General features: G+C 40.7%; 1 protein-coding gene and 1 pseudogene across 1 annotated transcript in view; one reads left to right on the plus strand and one right to left on the minus strand.

Annotated features, from left to right (window-relative positions):
* Nucleotides 1-5,072: 5,072 nt before the first annotated feature.
* Nucleotides 5,073-20,669, minus strand: part of MOGAT1 (monoacylglycerol O-acyltransferase 1) — a 44,600-nt gene continuing 29,003 nt past the window's right edge. Inside the window, exon 6 of the mRNA XM_049768163.1 lies at nt 5,073-6,421. Within this exon, the coding sequence (XP_049624120.1) occupies nt 6,267-6,421 (155 nt within the window). The 3' untranslated portion in view covers nt 5,073-6,266. The remainder of the gene's footprint in view (nt 6,422-20,669) is intronic.
* On the plus strand, nt 8,012-10,683 carry LOC126000990 (SUMO-activating enzyme subunit 2-like; annotated as a pseudogene).

Raw genomic sequence — 20,669 nt, forward strand, 5'->3', positions numbered from 1 at the left:
ATGGTTTGTGACACAACCAGAATGACCAAAATACTTCACTGTGGGGCTCTGAAAATAGAGTAAGACAAAAACAAAGTTTGCCCTTGGGAATACAAGGAAAGCCAGATATGTATTTCTTCCCAAGAGAGCCCATGAGAACCCTGAACCAATATCTAAGAGCTACTGGTGTTGGGAGTGGGAAATCAGCTGCTGCAACTAGTGGATAAACCAGAGCAGGATGCGCTCAAGGCTTGGCCTGTCAAGAAAGACTCTATTTGCACCTCTGCTGGGGAGCAGATGACTGTGGTCTGCTGTGAGGCCCCTGCTCACCCCCAAGGAGAAGAAGAACCCTAGGAGGCTTTGTTCTTTCCCTCAGTGCAAGGCATGTGGCTTTCTCCTGCTGCTGTAGGCCAAAGACGGAGCCTCCTGTTGAAAACTTGGCTTCTGTCCAGGACATATCACCAAAATAGCTCTTGCAGAAAGGAAAAATCAACAAGGTGGTGCACTGGACTGGGAAAAGAAAAATGTCCAAATACAGAGCTTGCTTCAATGTGGGTAAATCTTTTGCTTTGTAGCCTACACTCTAGTTTTGTTTCACTTCTGGTTGATTGGAGGATTCTTAGACTTATGAATCAACCATCAAAGTAGCAATATTCCCTAATCTCATCTACTGGTACAGGACTATGATCACAGAGTGAATTCAAATCTCATTAAATGAACTCAGGACACTTCACTTGAGGTGCAACATTTATTTCTCTTAGGATATAACTAGCGGAGACCTAGTTATCTGCTGTCTTTTATTTCTGTGTCTCAGCTTTTTAGACACAATTCATCTGTCTTCTAGCTAAGTGTTGGGAACATTCATGGAGAGATTTGCTAAAATCTTCTCTGTGTGGTCACAATCAAATGCATATAAAACAGGTTCCACTGTTGAGAGGCTCATTACCCCAAGAGTTAAAGAAGCCTTGAGATCAACTCCGCTTTTTACATAAGAAATAAAGGCAGTAAGCAGAAGGCATTTGAAAGGACATTAAAATGACTAAGATATAGATATAATCTTTGTCTTAAAATTTAAAAAATTCGTTTCCATATTTGCCATGCAGGAGAAAATGGAACATTCAGTATGGTTATATAAGACATGACCTTGTTTTTCTCCTCTTTTAAAAAACAGATAAATAAATTCTACTTGTAGGAATGCTCCCAGTCCACCAAGAGGACATTGTAATTCTTTAGTTTAAAACCTACAAATATGAGACTAGCTATCTTGGGCTAGTGGGGGAAAAGATCGAAGAAACAATCTTGTCCACACTATCTCTTGTTGTAAGGGAAGAGCCCTCATGCTCTTCCATCTTGTTTTCCTAATTATTGCAAGTTTTAATAATCTGCTTGGTTGAGGTAGTTTGATAAGATGTAAAGACACAGAACATTTGGCAGTGTATCTAGACTCTACCTTCCATATCTCCCAGCACACAAATGTTCCTTCTAAAGATGAGACATTTGAGTTTTAACCTTCAGTGTGCCCTCATGACTCAGCCATCTTCTTTGAAGTGCTCACTGCTGTCCATCATGGTGAAGGGTTAGCAGAAGTCACCCAACACCTCTTTCCTCATGAGTTCCTCATGAAACAACAAAACCAGCTGAGCTTGTAAGCATCAATGCTTCCATGTGAGCACCCCAGATTTAGCTGGGTATGGATCATTTCAACACTTCTCAATACAAAATGGAAGAAATGATAGCACACACACACTGTGCAAAAGATGCAGGGAGAGATCCAACTCAAACAGCAAAAATGACCATTTCCCCAAAGGCCTGACCCATTTCTCTTACAGTATTAGGGAAAAACTTTCATTGTTACTGATATTAAGTTTTTATATCAATTTTCACAGTTGATGAGGACCCTTCAAAAGATTCTTTGGGGACTGGGGATGTGGTTCTGGGGTAAAGGGTGAGCCTTGCATGGGTGAGATTCTGGATTCAATCCTGACTCTGCAGAAATAAGTGAAACAGATCTTTATCCAACTAAACTTGAGAATGCAATATATGGCCCATGTTTTTGCTGCTGCAAAAGTTAGCATTAAAAAACTAATTTGCCGGGGCTGGAGAAATAGCACAGTGGCGTTTGCCTCGCAAGCAGCTGACCCAGGACCTAAGGTGGTTGGTTGGAATCCCGGTATCCCATATGGTCCCCCGTGCCTGCCAGGAGCTATTTCTGAGCAGAGAGCCAGGAGTCACCCCTGAGCCCCGCCGGGTGTGGCCCCCTCCCCCAAAAAACTAACTTGCCATCTGTAAGAAGGTGCTTCCAATTATGCTTTAAATTTATGAATTTGTTCTGGAAGGGCTGCATTTGGATCTCTAGAGACCCTCAAAAAGAGATAAAACTCCTATTGTGTGCCTAAAAATAAGATCTAAGCATTCCCAAATTAAAATGGTTAAAAGTTTTTATTTTAGGACTTTATTTTGGGATCACAACTGTAGGTACTGGAGGACCACACAGTGCTAAGGACTGAACCCAGGACTCCTGCATGCAACACATGTGCTTGGTCCTTTGAGTTATCTTCCCAGTCCTGCAGTCCAGAATATTTTATTTTCTTTAAAAATTTTTTTAGTTTGGAGGCACACTGAGCAATGCTCAGGGATTCTCCTGGTTCTGTGTTCAGGATCACACCTGGAGATGCTCAAGGAACCATGCAATTATGAGGGATTGAACTTGGGTTCCCACGCACAAATCATGTGCTACAGGTTCCTAGCTCTGATGTCTAGATTTTTTACTGGCAAGATTTGAGAAAAACTCAGATCAGTGTAGAACTTTACTCCCTTCTCAGAGGAGTGGCTTTGGCTTTATTACACCAGAGCTTCAACTTCTCACTTGATATTTCGGCTGAGCTGCTTGCCACTCACCACCAAATGTGACATTGCAATTCGCACTTGTGAAACTGCAAAAAGACTAAGTGGTGTGGACATTTCCTTTGGAGAGTCTCGCCCCAAAAACGAAATCCGTAGAGTGATCATTTAAAGGCCCTTAATTTGGATTATTGGAGTTACAAGACTATAATCTGAATGATTGATTAATCTTTTTTTTTTTTTTGGTTTTGGGTCACACCCGGTGGCGCAGGGGTCTCAAACTTGTGGCCCGTGGGCCGCAGGCTGCAAACACATTGTGGCCCTGCCCTAGAGGAATCTTTTTTTGTTTTGTTTTGTTTTGTTTTAGTTGTTTGGGTCACACCCCCCAGTGTTGAAGGCTTACTACTGACTTTACACTCAAGGATCACCCTGACTGCCTCCTGCGGCCCTCAGGTAAATTGAGTTTGAGACACCTAAGGCCTCTACTTTTGGGAGGGGGAATCACATCTGGTAGTGCTCAGAGGTTACTCCTGGCTCTGTGCTCAGAAGTCGCTCCTTGCAGGCTTGGGGGACCATATGGGATGCCAGGATTTGATCCGGGGTCCTTCCTGTGTTGGCCGTGTGCACGGCAAACGCTTTACCACTGTGCTATAGCTCTGGTCCCTGATTGACTAATCTTTCTTTTCTTTTTGCCTTTTTTTGGTTTTTGGGCCACAGCCAGTGACGTTCAGGATTTATTCCTGGCTATGCGCTCAGAAATTGCTCCTGGCTTGGGGGACCATATGGGATGCAGGAGGATTGAACCGCGGTCTGTCCTAGGCTAGCATGTGCAAGGCAAACACCTTACTGATTGTGCCACGGCTCAAGCCCCCTCACCCCCATGATTGACTAATCTGTATTTTTGGGGGGGTATTTGGGTCACACCTGGCAACACTCAGGGGTTACTCCTGGCTCTATGCTCAGTAATCGATATTGGCAGGCTTGGGGAACTATATGGAATGCCGGGATTCGAACCACCATCCTTCTGCATGCATGGCAAATGCCCTACCTCCATGCTATCTCTCCGGCCCCATGACTGACTAATCTTAATTGAAATGCTTCTTCTTCTACATTTTTTTGGAGTGGAGTCATATCAAAGAGTAGATTTACAATCAAATTTTCTCCACCTCTTATAATAGATTATATCCTATTTTTGCTGATCCCTAAATGGTTCTAATTTTAAAGGCTCTGAGTCAAGATCTTTCTGCATTGTTCAACATAGTTGAAGCGCAAGGGATGCTGGTCAAATCCTGGCAGAGAACAAAAGTGAAGCGTCACTTCTTGGTGTGTAAAATGTTTTTCTTGTCAAGGCATACATTACTGGCATGGTTTTATTCTGCTGTTTCTGAATCCAGGCTAGGCTTTAGCTCAAGCCCTTATCTTGCAAAAGTAGAGGCCCTGGGGACCAGACTGATAGCACAGTGGTGGGGCATTTGCCTTGCATGTGGATGACCCAGGACAATCTGGGTTTGATCCCCAGCATCCCATATGGTCCCCCGAGCCTGCCAGGGTTGATTTCTGAGGACAGAGTCAAGAGTAACCTCTGAGCACTGCCAAGTGTCCCCCTCCCCAAGTAGAGGCCTTAAGTCATATTGCCAGTAAGTTAGATGTTTCCACCAGAAATTAGAATGAAGGAGGCATCAGAAGCAATCTCTTGTGATGGAGATATTTAAAAATGAGTCATTCTTCCTATATCCTGACTCAATAGTTACCCACTTGTGACTAATGGTAGTTACTTCTTTCAAAGCAGCTGGCAGTATTGTTGATGACTGGCACTGGGTCCCAGGCAGCCAGAATAAACCATCTTCTCTGACAAGGGGGTCTTGTCTAGGAATAGGCTTCATTCTATGGCATAGCTTTCTAAATCTTTCCTCTACAGCTAACTTTGCTTAGGGGTTCTTCATTAACTACATTCACTCAACAAGTACTTATTTGTACTTGCCTATGAAGAGCCCCGAGCTCTCCCAGGCACAGGAAGAAATCAGTGAACAGAAGGCCTGTGGCTCAGGCCTTGGGGATAATGGGTTTCAGAGGGGATGCCAGTGCTCAAGTCTAAGGTGCAGTGACCACATAGTGCCAGAGGGGGTGCTTTTTTTCAGCTACATTTAAAGGAAGGGTCCAGGGGAGGTGGGGGGGATTTTAAGACCATTTATTTTTTTTCTTTTTTCTCTTTTTGGGTTTTGAGCCACACCCTGCGACACTCAAGGATTACTCCTGGCTCTTTGTTCAGAAATAGCTCCTGGCAGGCATGAGGGACCATATGGCATGCCGGGATTTGAATCAATGTCGGTCCTGGTTTGGCCGCTTGCAAGGCAAACGCCCTACCACTGTGCTATCTCTCCGGCACCTAAGACCATTTCTATCACCTTAAAAACCTTTTGGACTTTCAAATTTGAAAAAAAAAAAAAGTGCAAAATCGAATCTCCAAAAGATTTTCTAGGCTAATATACTTCTAATTAAGTAGCAGAGATGCCTTTCTAAAAAGAAATCAGACATCAGCTCAACCACATTGGTTTCCATATGGTGGATTCATCTTATTTCAAAACAATATAACATATTCTATGCTATCTGTGTTAGAGATGCACTGATTGATAGTACCTAAAGGATCAAATCCTCTACATCTTAAAAGCAACATTATTCACTAGCACATGCTTATTCAAGCAAAAAAAAAATGTTCTTCTAACTCTATAAGGCCAATTATTTTATATACCATCTCTTAAATGTTCTAGTGGTGCTAAACAACAGCTGTTATACTTGGTGTAAACAGTACCTTAGATTACTATTATATTTAGTACACAAATTTTTTCTTTCTTTTTTTTTTTTTTTTTAGAAGCCACCAGGGTCTCAGCTGGTGGGCTGGGGGTGGAGAAATGCAGAGCATGGTATCACATTCAGGGTTTCACACATGCTTGGAATGTGATCTATCTCCCTTCCTTCTAATTAATTTTTGAATCTGTCATTTTTAAAGCACAAAGCTTTTTTTGTTGTTTCTGTACAGTTTGGAAGTCATACCCGATGGTACTTAGGGCTTTTTCCTGGCTCTATGCTCAGAAATTACTCCTGACCCTGCTAAGTAAAATCATATACAATGCCGGATATTAAACCCAAGTTGGCCACAGGCAAGACAAGCACCATAACTCCTGAATTATCTCTCTAATCTTTAAGCCTTTTCTTAACCTATAAAATGATTTCACCCACCTAAATGAGAACCAAATTATATAAAGCTTTACCTCTAACCTTATCCTCTAGAAAACCATTCATTATTCACAGATGAATAATATCTGTCGCCATGCATAACTTTTTTTCAGTCGCAAATATGAGTCCATTGTCAAAGAGAAAAAAAAAGACACGCTTCTTTAAAATGATTCTTGTATCTTCGGTTTCAGTTTTCTCTTCTTCAAGTATTATTATTTAAAAATGAGAGTTTCATGCTCAGGAATACCGTAATTCCCTTTGTGTTCCTCAAACAACTTGCTTAGCTCCTCCAGATAGGTCTGATGTAGCTCCTCGACCTGCTCAGGACTGGGATCCTGAGTCTGCTGGACAGGGATTGGACGGCCCACTGCAGAAAGAGAGAAAGCAGCAGAGGTAAGAAACCCAGGCCAGGTCTGCAAGCTCCAGTCTCTCTCTCATTTCACTGGCTGCCAGGAAGGTCACAAGTCACTCCATCCCATCCTTTATCCAATAAAGATCTCTCCATGCCCAGACACTGGGCTGTCAGTGTCTGGGAAGTTTCAACTCGGAGTCAAATACAGTACTGTGTAGACTGCAGCTGGAGGTAAGGGGACATCGCAGAGGGAACACATCACCCCATCTCCCACTGGTACAAGGTGCTGCTGAACTAAGGCACCCAGTAAGACAGCCCTCAATGACATATCGATGGTTAGGACATTAACTCCACTGTGGCTCTTTAAAAAATGTACACGTGGGGCTGGAACTATTGCATAGCAAGGAAGGTGCTTGTTTTGCATGCTGCTGAATTGTGTTCTATCCCTGGCATCCCATATGGCTCCCCAAGCTTGCCAGGAGTGCAGAGCCAGGATTAATTCCTGACATATACATGTGTTTAAACTTTAAATTGAAAATAGATAAGTAGGGGACCAGAGCAATAGTACAGTAGGTAGGGCATTTGCCTTGCATGCAGCCAGCCTATGCTCTATCCTTTGCATCCCATATGATCACCCAAATATCAAGAGTGAACCCTGAGCATAGAGCCAGAAGTAACCCAGGAGCATCACCATGTGTGCCCCTCACCCAATTTTTTTTTTAAAACAAGTAAATATTGGGGCTAGAGTGATAGCACAGAGGTAGGGCATTTGCCTTGCATGTGGCCAACCCGGTACAGACCTGGGTTTGATTCCCGGCATCCCTTATGGTCCCCCGAACCTGCTAGGAGCAATTTCTAAATGCAGAGCCAGAAGTAACACCTGAGCGCTGGTGGGTGTGTGGCCAATCCCCCTCCCAAAATAGGCAGACATCATCTTAGACATAGAACTCTAATGCTTGTAAAGATGAAATAAAAAACTGGAAATATCAATAGAGTAATTATGCAATAAACCATTAAATTTTAGCAATGTTTTATAAACATAAAAATAATAAAAAAAAAGAATATATAAATGTGGGACCGGAGAGATAGCATGGAGGTAAGGTGTTTGCTTTGCATGCAGAAGGTCAGTGGTTCGAACCCCAGCATCCCATATGGTCCCCTGAGCCTGCCAGGAGCGATTTCTGAGCGTAGAGCCAGGAGTAACCCCTGAGCGCTGCCAGGTGTGAACCAAAAACCAAAAAAGAAAAAAAAGAATATATAAATATTGATGTACACACATGCATTGAGATACGTTTGTGGAGACTTGTAATAGTGTGACTCTATTTATTTGTTTGTTTGTTTATGGGTAACACCTGAGACACTCAGGGGTTACACCTGGCTCTCTCTCTACTCAGAAATCACTGCTGGTGGTGGGATGCCAGGAATTGAATCCAGTCAACCTTGTGCAAGGAAAAGGCTCAACTAAGCAAACGCTGTACTATGACTCTGGCACCCTAACTCCATTTGCTTAAAAAAAAATATTTCTATTCCTAAGTTACTTGATACTTCATAAATGCAGTGATAATAATCTGGAGAGACAGTTTACTATTACCTCTAGGGAAAGACATGGAGATGGGAGAATTTTCCAGTTGTAATGAAAAGTTATTTGTGAGTTGCCTTGGAATCAGACATAAAATAATTATAATTTAAAACCTGGCTGGAAGCATCATCATCAATCACTCCAGAAGACCCCTAGCCAGGACCCTTGGCCCTTCCCGTGCGCAGGACAGGAAGCCGGGACTCCCTTTTTCCAACAGCTTCCGGTAGCAGATTACTTCTTCCACTGTAGTGCGCAGGACCGGAAGCAGGGGGCCCTTTTCACCAACAGCTTCCGGTCGCCATAGTAGCCAAAGGCCGGGTGGTGGTCCTGGACACAGGTGACATAGTCCGCAAGCTCCTCAAGAACCTCATCCTCACCTGCTTCTCCCACATCGACCTGATTGATTTGGATACCATGGACGTCAGCAACCTGAAACAGTCAGGTTTTGTTTCAAAAGAAACATGTTGGAAGATCCAAGGCCCAGCCCTGAGTATACTGTGGAATTTTTCCGACAGTTGACATTGGTTATGAATGCTTTTAGATAACAGAGCTGCTCGAAACCATGTGACTAGATTGTGCTTGGCAGCTGATGTGCCTCGACTTGAGAGTGGAAATGCTGGTTAGCTTGGGCAAGTAATAACTATCAAAAAGGGTGTGACTGAGTACTAAGAATATCAACCCCAAACCAACCCAGAAAACATTTCCTGGCTGTACAATTCGCAACACACCTTCAGAACCTATTCACTGTATTGTTTGTGCAAAGTGTTTGTTTAACCAGTTGTTTGGGGAAGAAGATGCTCACCAAGAAGCATCTCCTGACAGAGCTGACCCAGAGGCTTCCTGGGAACCTACGGAAGCTGAAGCCAGAGCTAGAGCATCTAATGCAGATGGTGAAATCTCCACAAAGGAATGGGCCAAATCAACTAGATATTACGAAGCTTTTCAAAGATGATATAAGATATCTACTAACAATAGATAAATTGTGGCAGAAAAAGAAACCTCCAGTTCCACTGGACTGGGCTGAAGTACAAAGCCAAGGAGAAGAATTCAGTGCATCAGATCAATAAACTGAACAACCCCAGTTAGGACTGAAAGATCAGGTTCTAGATGTACAAAGCTACTTGTGTCTGTTCTCAAAGAACATTGAGACTTTGAGAGTTCATTTAGCTGAAAAAGGGGATGGAGCTGAGCTCATATGGGACATGGATGATCAATCTCCAATGGATTTTGTCACCTCTGCTGTATAACCTCAGAATGTATATTTTCATATGAATATGAAGAGCAGATTTGACATAAAATCAATGGCAGGGAATATTATTCTTTTTTTTCTTTTTTTTCTTTTTTTTTTTTTTTTTTTGTTTTTTGGGCCACACCTGGCGGTGCTCAAGGGTTACTCCTGGCTGTCTGCTCAGAAATAGCTCCTGGCAGGCACGGGGGGACCATATGGGACACCGGGATTCGAACCAACCACCTTTGGTCCTGAATCGGCTGCTTGCAAGGCAAATGCCGCTGTGCTATCTCTCTGGGCCCGGGAATATTATTCTTGCTGTTGCTACTACAAATGCAGTGATTGCTGGGTTGATAGTGTTGGAATGATTGAAGATTTTTATCAGGAAAAATAGACCAATGCAAAACTATATTTTTCAATAAAAAAAAAAAACAAGAAAGAAACTCCTAGCTTTTTCTCTGGACCCACCCAATGCGAATTGTTATGTATGTGTCAGCAAGTCAGAGGTGACTGTGAGGCTGAATGTTCATCAAGTGACTGTTCTGACATTGCAAGATAAGCTTGTGAAAGAAAAGTTTGCTATGGTAGCACCAGATGTCCAAATTGAAGATGGGAAAGGAACAATACTAATCTCTTCAGAAGAAGGAGAGACAGAAGCTAACAATCACAAGAAACTGTCAGATTTTGTAATTAGAAATGGGAGCCAGGGGCCGGAGAGATAGCATGGAGGTAAGGCGTTTGTTTGCCTTGCCTACAGAAGGACGGTGGTTCGAATCCCAGCATCCCATATGGTCCCTGAGCCTGCCAGGAGCGATTTCTGGGTGTAGAACCAGGAGTAACCCTGAGCGCCGCTGGGTGTAACCCAAAAACCAAAAGAAAAAAAAAATGGGAGCCAACTTCAAGCAGATGATTTTCAGTTTTTTTTTTTGTTTGTTTTGTCTTTTTGGTCACACCTAGCAGCGCTCAGGGGTTATTCATGGCTCTACGCTCAGAAATTGTTCCTGGCTGGCTTGGGAGACCATAGGAGACCATATGGGATGCCAGGATTCAAACCACTATCCTGCATGCAAGGCAAATGCCCTACCTCCATACCATCTCTCTGGCCTCAAGCAGATGATTTTCTTTTGGACTACACTTTATTAATATTCTCTATAGTGAAGACCTAGGAAAGGATGTTGAATTTGAAGTTGTTGGTGATGCCCCAGAAAAAGTGGGGCCCAACAAGTAGAAGATACTTCCAAAAGCATAACCAATGGCAGTAATAATGGAGCTCAGCGTTCTACATCCACAGCACAAGAGCAAGATGATATGCTCCTGGTTACTTCAGATGAAAAACGGCCTTCCAATAATGCTGATATCAGTGAAGAAGACAGAAGTCACAAGAGAAAATTAGAAGAGAAAGAGAATGACCATGCAAAGAGGGCCTGTACAGAGCAGCCAGAAGACCTTGATATTATCGCTTTGGATTAAAGAGCTGCAAGCTTCGCCTCACAACCACTCTTACTACACTCGGCCGTTGGGGCTGGGCCAGGTTATTTGTCTGATTTCAGTGACTTGAAGATGATTCTGCTCCCTTTGAAAGCATTCATTTTGTTAGACCAGTTAGAAGCATTGCAGTATGTTTGTAAGTAGGATAATTTTAAAAGCCCTTGAGCAAGTGTGCATAACCAGTCATGAGATGAAGCAATAGAGTGCATGTTGCCTTTCATGTAAATACCTCCAGTATCACTTAATAGTTTTACAACATTGTGGTTTAGTAAAGTTGATAACTGGTTATAAATATTATGCCTTTATTTTTGGTTAGAAAAATTATTTTTAGCCTAGATCTAACCATTTTCATACTTTTAACTGACTAAAACAGATGACAAGAAGTATCAAGTGCTATGCATTAGACTTGTTTTTAAGAATGTTATCTAGCACTATATATATTAGTGTAAAACAATGATAATTTACTCAAGTTTTTTTAGCTTGTACTGTCTGGTATGTCTATGTAAGACATAGATATGTTTTGTTAAAGTTTCAAGTTATTTATATTCCATGTTTTGTAAGACTCAGATACAACTATACTAGGGACCAAATAAATGGCATTTGGATACTTTGTTAAAAAATAAAATAAAATTTAAAACCTGGAAACTTTTCTCTACATTTTAATTTTAGTCTCATTTCTTGGGTGCTCAGGGTTTACTTCTCAGAAATGACTCTTGGAGGAATGGGGGACTATATGGGGTGTCAGGGATCCAACCCAAGTTAGCCATGTGCAGGGCAAGTGCCCTATCGGCTGTTCAATTGTTCTGCCATATTTCTCTACACTTCTACATTCTGGAGATTAAACTTCATACATGTGAAACATGTGCTCTACCACTCAGCTACATCTCTGCTCTGATCCTATGCATAGTTATAAAGCTGTATCTTAACAAACAACTTGTTGTGTATGTAAATATTTTGGGGGATTACTATGTTGCTCACCCTAATCTGATTAGGTGATTGTGCCCTACCCTAGGGTGTGACCTGGCATTCTGCCCCCACCCTAGGGTAGGACCTGATTCTGCTTCCACCATTGGTTGGTATCTGATCCCACCATTGGGTGGGACCTGACTCTGGACTATAAGAGCAAGGGTCTGTGGAAGGCGAGAGGCTTTTGCTGGCTGGAACTGAATCGGAGTCTTTGGACTTCAGTTTTGTCCATCCGAATAAAGCAAATATTTCCACGAGCCTGATTGTCTGCGAGCTGTTTACCCGCCGTTTCACCTCAGAACCGTGGGCTAGACAGGGTGGCAGACACGTGCTACGAGCTGGAAGAAAAGGGCCTCATTCTCCATCCCTCCATCAGTCAACCTCTTCAGGGGCTGTCCTGCTACATAATGACGCCCGGACAGGGACCTGAACCCTGGACCCTCAGAACTGTAAGTGAAATATTTCATTGGAAATTTCCTATGCTGACCATCAAATGGTTTCTGTGGTTAGTCATGTGGATTTTACCACCCTTAGTCTTACGCATTGGTGCTCTAGTATACAAGTGGATCATTCCATTTTGTTTAAAACTAATTGGTTTTGATCTAAGGACAATCACTGCAGTTGGATGGTTGTGGTCTATATTTCAAATGAAAAGTGTAGTGTCTCTAGCCATCATAGTTTGTGGAATTTCTGTGTTGACTAACGTTATTATTATGAGCATAGTTATTTGCTGTTATTTCTATTTAGGAAATAGAAAGTGTAGAAATGGTGAGGCTAAAACCAGTATAGATAATAATGAAATTTATCTGACGAAAACTCAGACCAAGGTGCAGGCTGACGAATCCAGCCCCACCATCAACAATATAGAAATTTTTGCTGGAAGAAAAACAACTCAGAATGTTAAGCCTGATTCTAGTGAATTGCTTGACAGTAGTGACTCAGATAATGATCTACCTCCAGTGCTAACTCCACGAAGTATGCCTCCTTCTAGTCACAAAATTGAATCGCAGAGCAGAGCAGATTCAAAAAATGAACCACATGCTCAGTCTCAGAGCTCTATTCAGAGTAATTTTGCTAATCAGGCTTTATCCCCTATAGACGGGGTAAATGTTTCTAACTATGTACCCTATCAGATGGAAGAATTAGATCGGTTTAAAAGATCATGTAAAGAAAATGGGCCAAAATCGCCATACAGTGTGGAGTTATTAAGACTTTGGAGTCATAACTCATCTTGGACTTTGTATGATTTTAAAAGAATCGCTGAAATATGCCTGTCATCTAAACAGCGAACTGAATGGGAAATGTACTATTCAGAAGGCGTAAAAGCTAAATTATATAGTCCGGATGGTATGAAAAAGCAAGTGGCAGGTGTTATTCTATCGTATGAATTATTGATGGCAGAAAATCAATTTGCAAATATTCAGACACAAGCAGCTTTACCTAAGGAAATCTTAAATTTAATCAGGGAGATTGCATTGTCAGCATGGGAAAAAATTGATTCTAACAGCATTGGTAGAGGAAACTTTTTAAAAATTACCCAAGGCCCTTATGAGTCATTTGCAGAGTTTGTAGGTAAGATTAAAGATGCTCTGAAGTTACAGGTGGAAGATGAGGAGATTAGAAACTTCCTAGTAAAATCTGTGGCCTATCATAATGCAAATTCAGCCTGTAGATTAGTATTGAATACATTAAATGAAAAGTCAGATCTGAATGATTACCTTTATGCCTGCCGGAATGTCTATGTGGAACCCCAACCCCCACCCCACTCAGACTCAGTACAAACCTTCCCAGTTACCAAGGGAACAATGTCTTACTCCCCTCGGGGACAGAACACTTTCCGGAAACCAGGTCTTTGCCCAAAATGCAAAAGGGGTCGCCACTGGGCGAAAGATTGCAGATCCAGAAACCTCATTAATAATAACCTAAGTAGAGGTTTCAACACAGTCCCCAGGAGGCAAATCGCCTGCTACCATTGTGGAAAACAGGGACATATCAAAAGAAATTGTCGTCTCCTTATAAATTCAGCTCCCCAAGAACACACATACAAGATGCAGGGAAACGCCCACAGGGCCTCCCCCCAGGCCCTTCCAAATCAGGGGCAAAGTTCACAGACAATAATCCTTCCAAGCCCAGCCCAAGAAAATTCATCACGATAAGGGAATTAATCCACTCTACTTCAGGGAGTGCCGGATTAGACATATTATGCCCAGAGGACATTACAATTTACCCAGGAGCATGCCCCTACATGTTAGAAACTGGCATTGTAGGCCCGCCACCCCCAGATACCATGGGTTTGATTCTTGGCAGAAGTTCCCTCAACATAAAGGGTATATCAGTAATCACTGGTGTCATTGACTCAGATTCCATGGGAGAAATCATTGTAGTTATTACTGTACCAGTTACATGGACCTTTAAAAAAGGAGAAGCGATTGCCCAGATAGTAATAGTGCCTTATGTCAAATTTGGGACTTCAGATAAGACTAGAATTGGAGGTTTTGGAAGCACAGATCCGGGTGCTGCTCAAAACCCAATCGTGGCTCTGGTTACTAAATGTAAAGATGAACACCCAATGATCAAACTTCACTTGGAAGGCAAACCCTTTGATGGAATGATAGATACGGGTGCTCAGGTTACCGTAATTTCTGATAAAGAATGGCCAGAAAATTGGCCTCTTCAGGAAATCCCGTATTCCCTAGAAGGAATAGGAGGCCTGAGTTCCTGTCTGTTGAGTACGAGGACTATACTATTTTACGGCCCAGAAAATCAAAAAGCAATAATCAGACCTCACGTGGGCCCATTTTCACCATCCCTGTGGGGCCGTGACCTACACAAACAGTGGAAAGCAGAATTCCACATCCCATTAGCTCCAGAAGAGTCCGAACCTTCTTTTGATTTAAAAACCCAAAATTTTTAGTGGGGGCCACTACCGTAAAAACACCAGCACCAATAAAAATAAAATGGAAATCTGATGAACCAATTTGGACAGGTCAGTGGCCCCTTAAAACTGATAAATTAAAGGTGCTGACAGAATTAGTGGAGGAACAGCTAAGTTTAGGACATATTGAACCATCTTTTTCTCAATGGAATTCACCTATATTCACTATAAAAAAGAAATCCGGTAAATGGAGACTTTTGATGGATCTTAGAGCTATAAATTTATCCATGATACCTATGGGCAAATTGCAGACTGGTTTACCATCACCTGTAGTTATTCCAAAGGAATGGCCACTAATTATAATTGATTTGAAAGACTGCTTCTACCATATTCCTATCCACCCAGATGATAAAAAACGTTTTGCATTCTCAGTTCCTTCTCTCAATAATACCCATCCCTGCAGACGTTTCCAATGGACTGTTCTCCCCCAAGGCATGCTGAATTCCCCAACCATGTGTCAGTTTTTTGTAGATAAGGTTTTGAGCCCTGCTCGTGAAAAATTTCCTCAAGCCATGATATTTCATTATACAGATGATATCTTGCTCACAATGAACAACGAAACAGATTTACAGGAATTATACTCTTATGTTACTTACTGTTTACAAACATCAGGACTGAAAATAGCTTTAGAAAAAATACAGATAATGCCACCGTATCAATATTTGGGTTTTATTTTGGACCGGACGTCTATACGTCCACAAAAATTTTCTATCAAAAAAGAAAACCTCAGAACGCTTAATGATTTTCAGAGACTTTTAGGTGACGTAAATTGGCTCCGCCCTGCACTAGGAATCCCAAATGCAGAGTTATTTAATCTGTTTAAAACGTTGGAGGGTGATCCTGCTTTAGATAGCCCGAGAAATTTAACAACAGCTGCAAAAAATGAATTGGACATCTTCTTGAGCAGATTACAAAAATCGTTTCTCTCAAGATTCATCCCAGGAGAAAAGGTATTACTGTTAATCTTCCCTACTATAGAAACCCCCACAGGGGCCTTGATGCAACAGTCAGGACCTTTGGAATGGGTGTATTTACATAACAAACAACCTCGCTCAGTTGTCCCCTACTTACAACTGATTTCAGAGATTATTATCAAGGCAAGACTCAGATCTATATCTTTACTAGGTTTTGATCCAGATATAATAGTTTTGCCAGTACCAAAAAAGGAAATTGAGTCAATATTGCCAATTAATGAATCTCTACAAAGGGCCCTCTCAGATTTCACAGGAGAAATATCCTCCCATTATCCAGCAGGAAAAATTTGGGACTTTTTAAAGAAAACTCAGTTTGTTATTTCTTCAATTGTTCGGGATTCCCCTATTCCCAATGCCAAGGTTTTTTACATTGATGGATCCCAAAATGGAAAAGGAGGAATAACTGGAGACAACATTAATATGACCATAGATACCAAATATAAATCTGCACAGAAAGTTGAATTAGCAACGTTAATTTACCTATTAGAAAATGTATCTGAAGCCATGAATATAGTTTCTGATTCTTTGTATGTGGTAAATTTATGTCATGTGATAGCCACTGCATCCCTTAATGCTAATAACCCGATCATACAGGACTTACTTAAACAATTACAGCAGCTTCTTCAAAAACGAACTGAGCCCATCTTCATCACACATATTAGAGCCCACTCAGGTCTTCCAGGACCTATGGCTCAAGGAAATAAAACTGCTGACTTGCTAGCAATGCCTATATTTAAATCACCTGTAGAGGAACATTCAGCCCTACACAAATGCTCGCCGTTTACATGTGAATTACCAAATTCCATGGAGGCAAGCTAGAGAAATCGTAGAAAACTGCAACGTATGTGCACCGTTAACAAAAAAGACTCACATAGCAGGAGCAAACCCAAGAGGCTTACAGTCTAACGAACTTTGGCAAATGGATATAACTCAAACAGATTTATTTCCAAGGAAACCTTATCTTCATGTTGTGGTGGACACTTATTCTCGGTTTATGTGGGCAATTCCCATGTCTTCTCAAAAATCTAAGGCTGCTTGTAGTTTTCTTTTACAATGTTTCTCTGTGATGGGTATTCCATATTCTATAAAAACTGATAATGGGCCAGCCTATGTTAGCAAAACTTTTGAATTTTTTTGTAAGGAATGGCAGATAAGACATCTCAGAGGAATTCCTTACAATTGTAGGGGACAGGCCATTGTAGAAAGGACTCACAGAACCTTAAAAACTCAATTACAAAAAAATAGAAAAAGAGGTTTACCACCAACGGATTTGCTGTCTTTGACTCTTATCACACTAAATTACTTTAACTTACCCCAAGGGGAAAGCTACACTGCAGCGGAAAGACATTTTAAAGAAGATATTCAGAGACAAGAAACAACCCATAAACCTATTTGGATCAAGGAGGATGAAAAATGGATAGCTGGCTATCTTCTCCTAAGAGGAAGGGGTTATGCCTATGTTTCTATAAATGATGACCCTCCCAAGAAATTTTGGGTTCCATTACGTCTTGTTAGAAATCGGGCTAGCACAAATGATCAGGTTCAGACTACAAACTCCCCTTCAGAGAAAAAACAGAATACTTCAGACACTAACAGCAGTAATATTACTAAGGTCTCTGGGGCAGGGAACGATTTAGCTGTCACACACCATACAATGAGTGAGACTGATGGTAGTGATAAACCCTTACACTCCGAGATGCAAAAGGAAAGACAGGAACCTGTCTTAACTGGGCTCCAAAATATAGGAAACTCTTGCTACATGAACTCAATATTGCAATGCTTGTATAATATTTCAGACTTAACTCAGTATTTTTATAAAGATCATTATAAAAAGGATATTAACAAGAAAAATCCGATGGGGCATGAAGGTAAATTAGCCGAAGAATTTGGTCGGCTCATCAAAACCATGGGAAATGGATTTCATAGACATATTAACCCTGAAAGCTTCAAAGTAACAATTGGTTTACTTAATGACCAGTTTGCTGGACACAATCAGCAGGATCCTCACGAACTACTGATGTTCCTAATAGAGGGATTACATCAGGACTTGCTTACTGTAAATCTAATGACAGACAAAACTACACATCTCATGGGAAATGAAAATTATGAACAATTTAGTCCAGAACACCAAAAGGCTCATAAATCTATTATTTATGATCTCTTTCAAGGACAATTCAAATCTATACTCCAGTGTCTCACTTGCCACCAAAAGTCTGAGGTTTATGAGACATTTGTTCATTTGTCTTTGGCTGTTACATCTACAGATAAATGTACATTACAGGAATGCCTCTCTGAATTTTTTAAAGAAGAAGAATTAAGAAATGACAACAAAGTTCTGTGCAACAGGTGCAAAAATAGAAGGGATTTTTCAAAGAAAACGTACTTATGGAAACTGCCACCAGTACTTATAATACACTTGAAACGTTTTGCTTTTGATGGCAAACAAATAAAAAAATTGCATACTTACGTAGATTTTCCTTTAGAAGACCTCAATTTAGAGGAATTCACTTCAGAGAATAAAAGCAAGATTAAGAAATACAACTTATCATCGGTGTCAAACCATTATGGTAAAGTTCACTATGGACACTGTACTTCATACTGTAAAATTGATGCAAAACAACACTGGATCAATTTTGATGACAAGAAGATCAAAAAAGTCCCTAATACATTGGTGAAATCCACAGCAGCATACATCCTGTTTTATACTTCTTAGAGATCTACAATGAACACCAGATAATCATTTTACTTCCTTATCAGTTGCTATTAATGCTCTAGGATTCTTTCCACAGGCATGATCAATGAATATAGATTGAAAATCATGAATCCCCAATGTGTTTCCTTGTAGGATGGATTTATGTCTTAATTTCATTATTGCTCTAGGTCTCAGTTAATCATGAAATTTTACAAATTAATTTAGTCAAGGTTCACCTGAAAGAGAAATTTCTCATCATATTAATGTTGTTTTTCTTTCTAGGTATACTCATTTAACGACTTTCACTTTTTTTATTTTAACATCATTGCTTTATTTCCCTCAATTTAGGTTTTAAGACGCTTACATAATGATAATTTTAGGTGGACTTTCTTCACAGTGCTTCTTGCCTATGATTGATTATCATAAAGTTACTGTTATACAATAACTTTGTATATATACTGATATACACGTATAGTAGAGTTGTCCATGTTTGTATTATGCATGAAATTCTCTTTCAGATCTGCTAGGCAAAACCATAAAAAAAAAAAATTTTTTTTTGTGAATTTGAAATGATTTATCTAAACAATTGCCGGCTATTACATTTTAAGGAGCTTTTAATTGATTCAGCTGAATTCTCTTTTCTTTTGCTCTATTTTGGATCCTTTCCAACAAATATTTTTTAGTATGAGTGAGTGTTATGGCCATATTTTTTGTGAAGTCTGTGTATGTATGTCTTGTTTAGTGTCTGTTTGTTCTGCATATTGTGTATATAGTTTCCTTTTTCCTAACTTTATCTTCCCCAAATTAGTCTTCCTTATCCTTCCTTCTCTCTTCCTAGTCCTTAACATTTTAATTTTCAGGATTTCACATGTGCAACCCATCTCCTTCACCCACAACTACAAGCTTCCTGATCTCGGCGGGAAGAAGAAATCCATGACTGTTGGAGTTTTACACCATATATGCTGCAAACTTGTTGGAAATGAAGCCACCTGGGATTTGTGTCACAATGTAACACCAGAGAAAAAGATCCATGGACAAGACCCACAGTCTCTGGATCCCAGTTAAACTGTGCTATCTGAATTTCTTGTTTTCCATCCACATACAAAATGCTATTGTTGACCGTTCTACCAATGGCTACCCCAAGATTGCACCGATCCCAAAGGAAATACAGAAGCCCAACCAACTTATGATGTAATGATGTAACGCTTGGGGATGCCCCAACACATGGATGACTGTACTGGCCTTCCTTCTTCATTCAGCTTGATGTTATCTCCTGTACAAGGCTTCAACCGGCTTTTTCCAGACCCATCAAGTGTCTTCTGCCGGTCTTTTTGGAGTTCCAGACCCCTCATATTTACAGATTGGTATTGAACTCTGTAGAAATTACATCTGTTGTTTTTCCTATAACTGTAATCCTTTGAAGTTATGTTTGGTACTACGCTTCTTTTGACTATCGTAATTAATGTTTTCTATTTTAGTTTTTAATATTAGGAATCGATGTAGTATTACATTAAGGTTTTGCTTTCTTGACTTTAGGTTTGTGAGTTATATATTATTGTCTATAATTTCCCAAATGATATTTTTGTCTGTTCTCAGGGTTTTTTGCGTGGGCGCATCATAGGCAAAATACTAGGTTTATAGAAGGTTCCATCCATTTTGGATGGGCCCTCAAGTTGTTTATTTACACAGGGAGGGTCTCTGCCTTAAACATTTTGTTTTGGTTTGTGACTTAAGCTCCCATCTATAAATAGTCGACATCAATTTCAGACATCTTATGGACTTCAGACCGGATTAAGAACTTGGACTAAGTTCAGATACCTATTGATCATCATTGCAGTGGCTCCCACTGTGCAGAGGGTGTATGTGCCACTTCTTCCGAAATAAAGGCCTAGTTCAATGCCCTCAAAGATGGGCTTTTCTCTACCTGAACTTGAATGAAAATGGAGCTGAGAGATAGCATGGAGGCGAGGCGTTGGCCTTTCATGCAGAAGGTCATTGGTTCAAATGCCGGTATCTGCCAGGAGCGATTTCTGAACGTGGAGTCAGGAGTAACTCCTGAGCACTGCCAGGTGTGACCCAAAAACGACCACCACCACCACCTACAACAACAACAAATAAAGAAAAGGTGCTTCTTCTTGCCTGCTACACAACCTTTCTGGTGTCTCTTCGAAAGATCTATGCACGTCTTAGATTTATCTTCTCAGGAGCTTGTAGTTGATTCCTTGATACATGTTTCTGGTTTTAGACACCCTGTGCTTAGGTTAGAAGTTTTTCTTTACATTTTCCTGTGATGCGCTTATGCAAACAGCCGCTCTTTTATTATTGACTAATTTTTCTTTTAATAATTGTAGACAATATTGTTTGTTTACTAAAAACAAAAGGGGGAATTGTTGTGTATGTA

The sequence above is a fragment of the Suncus etruscus genome, chromosome 2 (assembly GCF_024139225.1).
Source record: "Suncus etruscus isolate mSunEtr1 chromosome 2, mSunEtr1.pri.cur, whole genome shotgun sequence".
NCBI lineage: Eukaryota > Metazoa > Chordata > Mammalia > Eulipotyphla > Soricidae > Suncus > Suncus etruscus.